Genomic DNA, 14,923 nt, shown 5'->3' on the forward strand with positions numbered 1-14,923 from the left:
GCTAGGGTGTTAGAATATATATATAAGTAATTTTCTAGCAAAAAAAAATATTTTAACTTGTAAACAACAAGTGTAAAAAAGAGGCTCGGAGGCTGAATTGGTTAAGACCCCGGCTTGGCATGCATTTCACGGGTGGGTAGTGTAAAACAGGTCACCCGTCTGTCAGGGACAGTGCTTGGCATCAGGGAGAGGTTTGAGATGAATAGGGACACTGCAGGGTCACGCAATTCTTCCTGGAAGCTTCCCTACTTGAGTACTGATGGGCCAGGCTGCATTCTGCCCCTTGACACAGACACTGACGGCATGCCTGAGACCTACTGCTACCACTCATCGCTGTAATCCTGTGAGTGCCCCCAGTCGGGTTGTCTTCCCGCCGGGCTTGTTGTGCATTGTTGTTGTGCGTTTATGAACCTAAAATTTAAAGTTCTGTTTACTGCAACTGGACTTTGAGTGTTGCCACTGCATCACACTTTGCCTCCCCACATGTGCACTGCACTATGAATGTATTTAGAAATTCTAGAGCATTTCAACATTTAACAGCCTTTAAATGACCACATTTTACAGTGTACGCCTTTTTTCATTAGGCTGGCCATACACTATACAATTTTCTTGTACAATTTCCCTTTAATATAATATGAGGTCAACCCTAAACACTTTCAATTTGTATGCAATCAGGCAGGCCATTGCACTACATGGTTCAAGGTAAATCTATTTGAACATAAAAATTGTATAATCTATGGCCAGCCTTAGAGAAAAGATCCTGGCAAATGTGTTTTCCTTGCTCTGGATATTGTGCTTTACAAATGGGGAAGTGACTCCCAAGCAATAAAATATTTATTTATAACTTTTCTCTAAGTGTCCATTTTCCATAATACTGGAGACTGAAGTCATTGCTTCAGAAGTCATAGGTTCCCCATCTGAACTATTTTTTCCAATTGATATTATGTTGCAAATGTATACAGATACAAATTATCTGTGACCATAAATTATTACCGTAAGAGAAGCTTAAGGCCCCTTTCAGACGTGCGGACCGTATGTCCGCATTTTCATCCATCCATTGCGGATCAAAACGGGACATACATGGGTCCCAATGTGATTGCGGGTGTCAGCGGATGACCATCCGCTGACACCCGTAATCACCCGCCTCCGCAAAGATCCGATTTTTCAGACGGAACAAAATCCTATTTTTCTTCCATCTGGCGGATCGGATCGGGAGAACACGAACATACGGTCCGTGTTCATCCGATCCCCCCATAGGGGAGAGCGGAGGAAAGACAGGGCGGTCCCTGCACAGTGTGCGGGGACCGCCCTGTCAGCCGACGGCTCAGCTGGGATTTTACAGAGGATCCCCCTGTGTGAAAGGGCCCTAAAGCTGATGCAAAGTAAGGCAGACTAGAAATGATGCACGCTATTCTAGAATCTATAATTGCATGTTCTTTGAAAAAAAATTCACATGTACCTGGATAAACATGCTTCTATTAGTATGTAACACAACTTCACAATCAAGGTTTTAAATTATAACAAGTACACTGATGTTTGAATCATGCAAACTACATTTTCTTGCCCCAGGGCTGCATATGCAAAATTTCCTTCTGAATTATCAGTATAGGTATGGCCATAAATAATAATGTAAAGAGAAGAGTCTACATGGGTATACAAGTGCAACCTAGGGGCAAACTGACAGCTCACGGGGCCCCCGGGCAATTTGAGATCATGTGGCCCCCTGTGTCCCCTTCCACACTCTAACCACACCCACACAAAGCACCATCTACATATTAGCTTGGATCAGGGTTCTCGGAATAAAAGGGCCAATCCACTGTCTTCCTGACTTTAGGAGGGCCAGACTGAGGCCAGTGGAAGTAGAAAATGCTCCAGCGTCAGAGGGAGTCCACAATGTCTCTGGCTTGGTGGTCAGTGGGATTTAAAAAATTACATAGAACCTGAGGTTAGTAGGAGGAGAAACAGTGCTCCATCCTTGGTGCCAGATGGAGGAATAGTTCCCCAACATTGGTGTCAGTGGGATTATTAGTGCCTCATCATTGGTATCAGTGGGAGGAATAGTGGCCCATCATTGGTATTAGTGGGAGAAAGAGTGCCCCATCATTGGTGTCAATGGGAGGAATAGTGCCACATTATTAGTATCAGTGGGAGGAATAGTGCCCCATCGTTGGTGTCAGTGGGAGAAATGGTGCCCCATCATTGGCGTCAATGGGAAGAATAGTGCCCCATTATTGGTATCAGTGGGAGGAATATTGCTCCATTATTGGTATCAGTGGGAGAAATAGTGCCCCATCATTGGTGTCAGCTGGAGGAATAGTTCCCCATCGTTGATGTCAGTGGGAGGAATAATGCCCCATCATTGGTGTCAGTAGGAATAAATGTGACTTAATGGCTGGACAAAGGCAAGCAAAGGGTCACATCCAGCCCTAGTGCCACAGTTTGGAGACCACTACCTTATGCCATGTACACATGATAATTTTTCGGCATTAAAAAAAAAACAATGTTTTTCGACATGTAGAAAAAACAAAGTTTTTCCAACTTCATCATTAAAACGACGTTGCCCACACACCATCGTTTTAAAAAAATGCTCTAGCAAAGCGCGGTGACGTACAACGCGTACGACGGCACTATAAAGGGGAAGTTCCATTCAGATGACGCAACCCTTTGGGCTGCTTTTAGCTGATTCCTTGTTAGTAAAAGACGATTCACACTTTTTTGTCTGTTACAGCGTGATGAATGTGCTTACTCCATTATGAACGGTAGTTTTACCAGAACGAGCGCTCCCGTCTCATAACTTGCTTCTGAGAATGCGCGGGTTTTTAACATCGTTTTAGCCCACACAAGATCTATTTTTACTACCCGAAAAACGACATTGTTTAAAACTACGTTAAAAAATGCAGCATGTTCGAATTTTTTTTTGGTCATTTTTCAGAACCTGAAAAATGATGTGAAGCCCACACACGATCATTTAAAATGAAGTTTTTTTAAAAAGTTTTTTTCATGCTGAAAAATGATCGTGTGTATGCGGCATCAGAGACTACTAAGAAATACCCTACTTGGAAACCTTCAGATACCTCTAAATCAAAACAACTCTATATTAGCATCCTCATCAAAAATTGCTCAGGCAGTCCCTTATGCCTGTCACCGAAGATAACTGCTTATGTGATTCTCACTCTACAGGAATAATAACTAAGATACACACAGCCCTTTCCTCTTCTGCAAATAATTAGAAATGTCCCTATTGAAATGGGAAAGCAATCTAGGAGGGTCCTAGAAATATCGGAGTTGGAAAAAAAATTGTGGACTGCTGCAGCAAAATGCTCAACCAACATTCTAGTCCAAGAAAATTCTCAGAGATGGGTTATGCTAAAAATGAACCCAACATTCTTAAAAGCTCTATTAAGTAGACCCATCTTCAACCTCTCCAAATATATAAAGGAAATTGGTAACCTTTATCTTTCTTGCTATCAGGCAAGCGCTAAAGCATGGAAACAATAAACGTTGAACTTTGCAGAAATGAAGCAGAGTGTAGTTGGCACCATTGGCAAAAATTCTCAATTACTTGCAACGACACTCACTCCTAATTTCTAAAAATATGGTCCCACCTGGAGTACAGCAGCCAGATGAACCTGGACCAATCATTACTTTCACTCTGAACACATTATACAAACGTATTATGGTTATTATGGTCCCATGCTCTCCCTCAGCCTTCCTCTCCTGCATATTGTCCTCTGGCCTTCTCCCCCTTTACTTGATTCTGGACAACTACTGTCTTAGGTTGGATTCACATCTATGCAGTTTTAGTGCTTTTTGTATTTTGCAGATTTGCACTAATGAACGTGTTCCATAGGAAACCATGTTAAATGGGCTGTAGTGCAAATCTGCAAAATGCAAAAATCACTAAAACTGCATAGATGTGAATCCAGCCTTATGCCTTGTACACACGATTGGTTTTCCCGGCAGTAAAAAGTCAGCCGGAAAAACCAAGGAGAAAACCGAGAACCTGCTCGGCAGCTTTTTCCCCTTCACACGGCCGGTTTTCCTGGCAGGAAAACTGCCATGAGAGCTTTGGCCGGGAATCCAAAGTCGTGTGTATGCTCCATCGCAGTGTTTCCCATAGGAAAACTGCCAGGAAAAATTCCGCTGGGAATCCGGGCAGGAAAAAAGAAAACATGTTCTAATTTTTCCTGCCGGGATTCCCGGCGGTTTTCCTGTTGGCAAAACTGCCATGGAGAATATACACGGCCAGTTTTCCCGGTGGGAAAACTGGTCGTGTGTACAAGGCATTAGATCACTCCCCCTGCTAACGACCCAAATTATCCTCCCTCTGCCTAGATCACATCTTGTCTACTCTCTCTTCACTCTACCCTCTACACCCAATAGGGGCAGAAACCCCAAAAATACATTTTACAACCTTTATTATATCATGCCCATCTTTGACCACCTGAACAACTTCACACTACATTAGAATCCGTAATGGAAAGCATTTTCTAACTGTACTATTGTAATATTTAAAACTATGTAAACGATCAATGAATGGTGTCAACAGATCATCTCTGGGACATCCCATATGGAATGCCACAAGTATGTTGGCATAAGGTCTGTGCATTTTGTGGAAATGCCACTTTGCATGCAATGGAATACAGACCTTTTCTACATCCACAGAACTATAAAATGTACGTAGAGACCCTAATTAGAAGGCACATTTTTATTAGCCTTTAATATACTTTTAAAACATCTCTGTTATTTTTTTGAACATTAAAAAGTGTGTGTCTCTTTGATTTACTTTTCCATCTTTACCATTGCTCATCTCTTTATAAAGATATACAGTATATACTTTCCTTTTTCTTTTTTTTTTAGCCCGCTCCAATAATCTTATGTGATCTGGCTCTCCTATGTCAGTAAGCAATGGCTGCATGGGAGGGGAGGGAATGCTGACAATGGATGGGCCGTGGGAACCTATGGGTGACGTCAACACTCCCAGGCATTCCCAGCTGTATTTGAATGCTCTCTCTCCTCTCCCCTGCAGCTGCCGCTGACTGACACTGGGGATCATGTGACCGGACTGGACTGAAAATAGGTAAGTATATACGTCTTTCTAAAGCCTTATACACACTATTAGATTTTCTGCAGATTTTTGGCTTCAGATTTACAGAAACCATGTAGTGCAAGGGCCTATCTTATTACATACAAATTGAAACTTAAGGTTTGACCTCATATTATATGGTTATGATAAATCTGAAGACAAAAATCTGCAGAAAATCTAATAGTGTGTATGGGGTTTTAGGCTGGATTCACACCTATGCAGTTTTAGTGCTTTCTGCGGAGTTGCACTACAGTCCATTATACATGGTTCCCTATGGAACACGTTCTGTACTGCAAATCTGCAAAATGCAAAAAGCACTAAAACTGCATATAGGTGTGAATCCAGTCTTAGGCTGGATTCACACCTATTCAGTTTTAGTGCTTTTGCATTTTTCAGAGTTGCACGACGGTCCATTTAACATGGTTTCCTATGGAACACGTTCTGTAGTGCAAATCTGCAAAAAGCACAATAAATGCATAGATGTGAATCCAGCCTTACACTGGTTAGTTAGCATAGGTGTTAGGAGGGAGAAGGGAGAATTTTTAGGACTAGTTAAGCATAGCCTGGACTTTTACTTTAAAGCAGGGAAATGCAATTAGCGGACCTCCAGCTGTTCCAAAACTACAAGTCCCATCATGCTTCTGCCTCTGGGTGCCATGCTTGTGGCTGTCAGAGTCTTGCTATGCCTCATGGGATTTGTAGTTCTGCAACATCTGGAGGTCCGCTAATTGCATATCCCCGCTTTAAAGGAACTCAGAACGGATGAATGCTTGTGGCCAGACACTATTCTGCTCCAATGATGGGTTCATGATAACATGTACATTGTGCATTCTCTTAGTTATTCCTACCTTCCAATCCTATACTTGGGGGAAGGGGGGTTTTGGAGGGTCATGGTTGAGTTCCTGCCCCTATTTTCTGAGGAAAAAAAGCCCTGCTTATTCCTACCTTCTAATCCTATACTTGAGGGAGGAGAAGCTGCATACATACTGTCTTCTTTCATGGCACGTAACAGTCATTCCTTAGTGCTTGTTTATACTTGCAGTCAGGGACTGTAAAAATAGACAGATGAGCTGTGATTTGACTGTCCCTGACTGCCCCACTTAACATGCAAAGGCTTCCAGATAGGGTTGTACACATGCCGTGGCCATGATGCTTAGCTTTTTGGTGCAGCGAAAATGTTACCTCCTGTTGCATTCAAAGGGCAATACTGTCTCTGAGGCCTCGTATACACGACCAGTTTCCTCGGCAGAATCCATCAAGAAACTTGGTGGGAGTGCTATTTTGCTGAGGAAACTGGTCGTGTGTACATTTTTCATCCAGGAAACTGTCGAGGAACTCAACGAGCAAAAAAGAGAGCAAGTTCTCTATTTCCTTGACGGGAGTCTCAAATTGGCTCGTCGAGTTCCTCGTCGGGCTGGTTGCCGAAGAGAAACTTGAGCGTGTGTATGCCAAGAAACCCGCGCTTGCTCAGAATAAAGTATGAGACAAGAGTAAAAGTAGCATTTGTAATGGAGAAAACACATTTTTAAAGCTGTAACAGACTGAAAAGTGCAAATCGTCTCTTACCAAACTTTTATTTAACACGCAAACACATGAAATTAGCAAAACCAGCCCCAAGGGTTGTGCCAGTGGAATCGAACTTCCCCTGCCGTTGTATGTGTTGTATGTCACCGCGTTTGAGAACGAGGAGATTTTGTCTTGACAGTGTGTACGCAAAGCAAGCTTGTCGAGTTCCTCGACAAGCCTAACAAGGAACTCAACGAGGAAAATTATGTGTTTTGCCCGACGAGTAACTCGGTCGTGTGTACGAGGCCTTAAAGTGACCCATTCAAAAGAACGGGACCATGCTACAACCACAAGCGAAATGCTAGGCTCATGGTTGTAGCATGGCAATCCCATTGAAAAACTCAATTTAGCTGTAAAAAAAAAATCAGGCATTAAGGAGGCAGTTGTACCTGTACATCTTTCTGAAAAGCAATCCACTGGAGACCATTTTTCAGAGGTGTGAACCAAGCCTTATTTACACTGTATTGTCACTTCTTTTGGAAGAATGGTCAAACATTCCCATAGACACACTCCTAAACCTTGTGGACACCCTTCCCAGAAGAGTTGAAGATATTATAGCTGTAAAGGGTGGGGCAACACAATACTGAACCCTGCAGACTAAGACTGGGATGCAATTCACCTCCCCGGCGGTATGATTATGTCAGATTTTTGAGGCTGAAAGCAGTACCATTATTTTGCATGTAAATTTGGCATTTTATATTGTAGGCCTGTAATTCTTAGAAATAACTCACTTAAATCTGTCCAAACAAGAGTCTAGTAGACACCCCGGGTATGATAACGTTTGAAAGACGAAATCATAAATTATAATATGATAAATAACTATAAATAATTATAATTCTAACAAATAATAATATAATAATAAAAATTATTCAATAATGTAACCAATCAAAAACACAGAAATTTGCTCAGTTGCAGAATTGTCGCTGTCATTACTTTCAGTGTCTGATGATGAATTTCCCCAGAAATCGCTATCGCTCAATTCTGCAAGTGATTCTAATTTATTATAGCTACAGTGTTTGTAGCTGCTGACTTTAAAAAAAAAATCGCGGGTGGAACCCTACTTTAAGTTTCTTAAATTAGTGACGAGGTATAGCAAATACTAAGGATGCGTCTTTAATAAATTCTAGAAGTTCAGAATTAGATGGACATTGGAGATGGGAAATGTTAGTATGATCTGTATGTGCTCTTAAAAAGTAATTGTTGACATTTTGGGAACAGGTTGCATAGTGGACTTCAATCCATATTAATAATAACATGACCTTCAAATTCTATCTGGGCAGTGTATCTGCCAGGCAATTTGCTTTTATTATATTAGCAGCTGCTAAAAATGCAAATTTGCAGTCGTAGACACTCACAGTCTCTGTTTATAGTACTTTACATTGAAATATATTTCTAAGTTTGTGTGTTTTTTACTGTAAAATATTAAATACAATGCTCCAAAACTTGGGCTGTGCATTCCCTATTCAGTTCTATGGAGAGTTTGTAGTATGACAAAGCAGAGTATGAAAAAATTGCCTCCATAATCTTCTGGTGCAGGAGGGGTTAGTAAAACGAAAGGCCTGTCACAGACTTTCATCAAGAGAGTCTAAAGCCTCGTACACACATACGATTGTTGGCCAACCGAGCGTCTGATTTTTGTCAAAAGGGCGTGTGCCAGGATCTTGTCTTGCACACTAATGATACAAAATTTGTCGTGCCACAAACACAAACGTGGTGAGTATTGATTCCGAGAATGTGTTTTTATACTTTCGACTTTTGTGTGACAGATTTGTGTACTGACCATCAGAAAATCTGACGTCAAACCGTTGTCCGCCGAAAATTTACTAGCATGTTATCCAACATTTGTTGGTCGAAAGTTGAACAACAATTGTCAAAAGGAGCGTACTAATGGTAAGATTTTAGGACAACACTCTGTCAACAGGCAATCCCCTGCCAACAATTGTATTGTGTGTACGAGGCTTAACTATGCCTGCTCTTTCTGCCCAGCTTCAGGCATCAGCACAAGGAACACATCCTGCTGACTGTGGTGTTGATTTACTAAAACTGGAGAGTGCAAAATCTGGTGCAGCTGTGCATGGTAGCCAATCAGCTTCTAACTTCAGCTTATTCAATTATTCTTTGACAATAAAACCAGGAAGCTGATTGGCTACCATGCAGAGCGCCAGATTTTTCACCCTCCTGTCGTAAGCCTCGTACACACGACCGAGGAACTCGACGGGCGAAACACATGGTTTTCCTCGTCGAGTTCCTTGTTAGGCTGTCGAGGAACTCGACAAGCCAATTTTCTCCATTCCCGTCAAGGAAATAGAGAACATGCTCTCTTTTTGGCTGGACGAGTTTTTTCGACAGTTTCCTCGAGGAAAATGTACACACGACCGGTTTCCTCGGCAAAAAAAATCTCCCAGTTTCTTGCTGGTTTTTGCCGCGAAACTCGGTCGTGTGTACGAGGCCTTAGTAAATCTGCAGTCCCATGTGCTGATTTTTCTGTCCCTTGTGCTGATTTTTAGGGGGCGGGGTTTCCGGCACCTAGACGTTAATATTGGACTGCCAACTTTCTGAACAAATATGTTAAACTGCTTTTTTTCCATCAAAAGGTGATTTATTAAAAAAACTTCAAATCTTCTTACGTCCTACATGTACATTTGTCTGAACTAGTTCCATAAACATACGATTTTGTCTGTGCTTCCATTTTAGGCGGTGAGAGAAGCAGCCTGGATTTTAGCAGACAGGTATGTACAACATTAACTAAGCAAAGAAAGGAAATCTGAATAAACTCTAGACCAGGGGTCGTCAGACAAATGGCCAATTGACTTTCCTTCAGACCTTAGTAGGGGTCAGTCAGTTAGTCTGGGGAGGAATTGTCCGTCATTGGTGTTATACTGCCCTATTGTTGGTGTCAGGAATAGCGGTGGGAGGTGGGAGGAATAGTGCCCATCTTTGATTTCATTGGAAGAATAGTGCTCCATCATTGGTGTCAATGGAAGAAACAGTGCTCCATTTTCGGTGTCATTGAAGAATAGTGCCCCATTGTTGGTGTAAGTGGGAGGCATAGTGCCCTATCTTATGTGTCAGTGGGAGAAATACTGCTCCATAATTGGTGTCAGTGGATAAAATATTGCCCCAAGGGCCAGTTAAAGACAAGCAAAGGATCTTTTCTTGATAAATTTGTCCTGCAGGCTGCAGTTTGGGGACCACTGCCCTAGGCTTAGCAAGAGGTTTTCTCACCATGCGGCTTCATTTTCATAGTTAATAGGAGCAATGCACGTCTATCATCTAGACCAGGGGTCTCCAAACTGCGGCCCGAGGGCCAGATGTGGCCCTTTGCTAGCCTTTATTCGGCCCTCGGGGCACAATTCTTCCCACTGATATGAGGCACTATATCCCACTGACACCAACAATGGGGCACTATATATTCCACTGATACCAATGATGGGATACTATTCCTCTTACTAACAGGGGGAATATCTCTCCTCTTATTGGCCACCAAACCCGAGGCCATATTTAGTCCCACTGATGCTGGGCCCGTGACATTTCCTGCCCCTGTTGGCCACAATCCGGCCCTCCTCAAGTCTTAAGGACAATAAAGTGGCCCTGTGTTTGAAACGTTTGGAGACCCCTGATCTAGACTTCAATGAGTTGAGGTTCTTACATTCATATCAATGGGAGGTTAGGCAAATGTTTTTCCTATGGTGCGGTAACTGGTTCAAGCTTCTGCATCAATGCTGGGGAGCATTTTCAAAGGCACTAGAAGATGTAATTTGAAAGAATTATACCACAAGTAAAATCCTTAGCAAACTCAAGACACGTGTACTGTATAGCATGGTGTGCACATTATACCAGCTGAACATAGGTGTGAGCTTGTTATCATTGATAATTGAGATGCATCATTCAGAGGTAAAGCACCTGAATACTTACAGTTCTATTTACAGTGCTGTATACAGTAGTATAACTTTATGCAAATAAACACAAGTCTATTACTCGCAACAGAAACATACAGCAGCTATGTTAATGACTTTATAGGTTGAAATAGGCAATTGAAATTGTAATTCAATGTTCATGCATGTCTAATGTTTAGGGACGTCAACTCCAGTTTATTGAGTTTAGAGAGCCTTTATTTTTATCTATGGTCTAGGTAAAAAAACAGTCTACTGTACATAGAATACTTTGGGGGTTATTTACTAAATGCAACTCCACTTTGTACTATAAATGCAAACTGCAAGTGCAAAGTGCGCTTGAAATTGCACTGAAAGTACACAGTCGCTGTTAATCCTAGGGGGACATGCAAGGAAAATAAAATACAGCATTTTAGCTTGCACATGATTGGATGATAAAATCAGCAGAGCTTCCCCCCATTTCAGATCTACCCTTCAGATTTACAGCGACTCCCCTTCAAGTGCACTTTCAGTGCAAAGTGGATTTGCCTTTCGTAAAAAAAAAAGTGTTTAAAGGTTCCATTGCTGTACGGGACCTGAATGTTTTCCATACCAAAAAAAGGATGAGGCACACAGAATATTTCCACCTATTGTATTATTGAGTCGTTTCTACAATTCAAAACACTGTCAGATTTCTCATTACATGGTAAACCAAACTGCTATATTATGTTGAGCGGCAGATAGAAATAAAGTGACTCTTCTTACTCAGGGGTCAAGTCAGGGGCGTAACTAGAAATCACAGGGCCCCATAGCAAAATGTTGTATGGGGCCCCCCAGAGCCGCCCTAGTGTCAATGCAGCGTGACCTGTGCCCCATACAGCGTGACCTGTGCCCCATACAGGGTGACCTGTGCCCTATGCAGCGTGACCTGTGCCCCATACAGCGTGACCTGTGCCCCATACAGGGTGACCTGTGCCCTATGCAGCGTGACCTGTGCCCCATGCAGCGTGACCTGTGCCCAATGCAGCGTGACCTGTGACCAATGCAGCATGACCTGTGCCCCATACAGCGTGACCTGTGCCCTATGCAGCGTGACCTGTGCCCCATGCAGCGTGACCGTGCCCAATGCAGCATGACCTGTGCCCCATACAGCGTGACCTGTGCCCCATACAGCATTGCCCGTGCCCAATACAGCCTGGCCTGCCTGTGCCCAATACAGCCTGGCCTGCCTGTGCCCAATACAGCATGACCTGTGCCCAATACGGCATTGCCTGTGCCCAATGCGGCATGACCTGTGCCCAATACAGCGTTGCCTGTGCCCAATACAGCCTGGCCTGTGCCCAATACACCCTGAACTGCCTGTGGCCCATACAGCATGACCTGTGCCCAATACAGCATTGCCTGTGCCCAATACAGCCTGGCCTGCCTGTGCCCAATACAGCCTCACAAGTGCAGAGGAAGAAGCAAGCCGGCCGGATCAGCAGAGAGCGGGATTGCCCACTGTAATAGCTTTCATTTGAATTTCCAGTCTTCCCGGGGCTCATCGTCACATAGCCCCACCTCTTAGCCCAACGCCTTAGATGATGTCACATGTCCCACACTGGATCGGCGTTCTGTCGATCAAAGGTGCCGGGCCAAGAGGTGGAGCTATGTGACATGAACCCCGGGAACACTGGAAGTTCAAATGAAAGCTATTACAGCGGGCAATTCCACTCTCTGCTGATACAGACAGCTCGCCTCTTCCTCTCCTCTCTCTTCCCCTGGCTGGGAGACCATGCCGGCGATGCTCTTATCCAGTGCCGGCCCAAGACATTGTGCTGCCTGGTACCAAGAATGAAATGCTGCCCCCCCCCAAAAAAATAAATCACGCCCACCAAAATGCCCCCACATTCATTATTTTATATCAGGATAACTAAAGTGGACCTGTCATGGCTCTATACATGTATATAGAAGAATAAAGAGGACCTGTCATGGCTCTATACATGTATATAGAAGAATAAAGAGGACCTGTCATGGCCACACAGAGGCCCCGCTTACATCAGAGCCTGCACAGAGGCCCCCTTACATCAGAGGTTGCACGGAGGCCCCCCCATTACATCAGAGGTTGCACGGAGGCCCCCCCATTACATCAGAGGTTGCACAGAGGCCCCCCCATTACATCAGAGGTTGCACGGAGGCCCCCCCATTACATCAGAGGTTGCACAGAGGCCCCAATATTACATCAGAGGTTGCACAGAGCCCCCCCATTACAACAGAGGTTGCACAGAGGCCCCCCCCATTACAACAGAGGTTGCACAGAGGCCCCCCATTACAACAGAGGTTGCACAGAGGCCCCCCATTACATCAGAGGTTGCACAGAGGCCCCCATATTACATCAGAGGTTGCACAGAGGCCCCCATATTACATCAGAGGTTGCACAGAGGCCCCCCCATTACAACAGAGGTTGCACAGAGGCCCCCCCATTACATCAGAGGTTGCACAGAGGCCCCCCCATTACAACAGAGGTTGCACAGAGGCCCCCCCCCATTACATCAGAGGTTGCACGGAGGCCCCCCCATTACATCAGAGGTTGCACGGAGGCCCCCCATTACATCAGAGGTTGCACAGAGGCCCCCATATTACATCAGAGGTTGCACAGAGGCCCCCCCATTACAATAGAGGTTGCACAGAGGCCCCCCCATTACAACAGAGGTTGCACAGAGGCCCCCCCATTACAACAGAGGTTGCACAGAGGCCCCCCCATTACATCAGAGGTTGCACAGAGGCCTCCATATTACATCAGAGGTTGCACAGAGGCCCCCCATTACAACAGAGGTTGCACAGAGGCCCCCCCCATTACATCAAAGGTTGCACGGAGGCCCCCCCATTACATCAGAGGTTGCACGGAGGCCCCCCCCATTACAACAGAGGTTGCACAGAGGCCCCCCCATTACAGAGGTTGCACAGAGGCCCCCCCATTACATCAGAGGTTGCACGGAGGCCCCCCATTACATCAGAGGTTGCACAGAGGCCCCCCATTACAACAGAGGTTGCACAGAGGCCCCCCCCATTACATCAGAGGTTGCACGGAGGCCCCCCCATTACATCAGAGGTTGCACGGAGGCCCCCCCCCCATTACATCAGAGGTTGCACGGAGGCCCCCCCATTACATTAGAGGTTGCACAGAGGCCCCCACATTACATCAGAGGTTGCACAGAGCCCCCCCCCCATTACATCAGAGGTTGCACGGAGGCCCCCCCATTACATGAGAGGTTGCACGGAGACCCCCCATTATATGAGAGGTTGCACGGAGGCCCCCCCATTACATCAGAGGTTGCACGGAGGCCCCCCATTACATCAGAGGTTGCACAGAGCCCCCCCCCATTACATCAGAGGTTGCACAGAGCCCCCCCCATTACATCAGAGGTTGCACAGAGCCCCCCCCCATTACATCAGAGGTTGCACGGAGGCCCCCCCATTACATCAGAGGTTGCACGGAGGCCCCCCCATTACATCAGAGGTTGCACAGAGGCCCCCCCATTACATCAGAGGTTGCACAGAGGCCCCCCCATTACATCAGAGGTTGCACGGAGGCCCCCCCCATTACATCAGAGGTTGCACAGAGGCCCCCCCCCCATTACATCAGAGGTTGCACGGAGGCCCCCTCATTACATTAGAGGTTGCACAGAGGCCCCCACATTACATCAGAGGTTGCACAGAGCCCCCCATTACAACAGAGGTTGCACAGAGGCCCCCCCCATTACATCAGTGGTTGCACAGAGGCCCCCCATTACAACAGAGGTTGCACAGAGGCCCCCCCCCCATTACAACAGAGGTTGCACAGAGGGCCCCCCATTACATCAGTGGTTGCACAGATGTAATGGGGGGCCCTCCACTCTCTGCAGTTTTTAGGCACCGCTCCCTCCACTCTCTGCAGCGGGGAAGAAGGGGGGGGGCCGGGAGAGTGCCGCGGCGCAATTAGCCTCACAGCGGAGCAGGCCGAACGGGATGGGGGCCGGCTCTGCTCTTATCCTCACCGGGCCCCCCTGATCCTCACTCGGCCGCGGGCCCCATAGCGCCCGCGTGGGTCCGCCACTGGGTCAAGTCCTGGGGAAAAAAGTGTGCGAACCCAAGATCCACCCAAGATCCACTCCCCCAACAAAAAAAAAAAAATAATACGCTCATGTGCATAATTACTAAACCGCATGTTCTTTTTTTCTTTCGATCCACTGTACCTTAGTAATCCTTTAAGCAAGTTCTTTGTAAATCCCGCGATGACTCACGGCAGACCTCCGCAATGTCTCCTGGGAACAATGACAAAAGCTCCCAGGAGACACTGCGGCATCGAGGAAGTGACAGAATACCTGCACACTACCCGATTAATCCATATACAGGAAGCGGCCAGTAACATAAAGGATTA

General features: G+C 45.4%; 1 protein-coding gene across 3 annotated transcripts in view; it reads left to right on the forward strand.

The window, feature by feature from the left end:
• The window catches only part of POU2F3 (POU class 2 homeobox 3), a 137,006-nt gene that overhangs the window by 63,714 nt on the left and 58,369 nt on the right, over positions 1 to 14,923 (forward strand). For 2 of the 3 annotated variants that reach the window (XM_040325536.1, XM_040325537.1), the window contains exon 3: positions 9,347 to 9,381. The exons of the other annotated variant lie outside the window; for it this stretch is intronic. In XM_040325536.1, coding sequence (XP_040181470.1) covers positions 9,347 to 9,381 — 35 coding nt within the window. The remainder of the gene's footprint in view (positions 1 to 9,346; positions 9,382 to 14,923) is intronic. 3 annotated transcript variants of the gene reach the window in all.

This window comes from Rana temporaria, chromosome 10 (genome assembly GCF_905171775.1).
Source record: "Rana temporaria chromosome 10, aRanTem1.1, whole genome shotgun sequence".
NCBI lineage: Eukaryota > Metazoa > Chordata > Amphibia > Anura > Ranidae > Rana > Rana temporaria.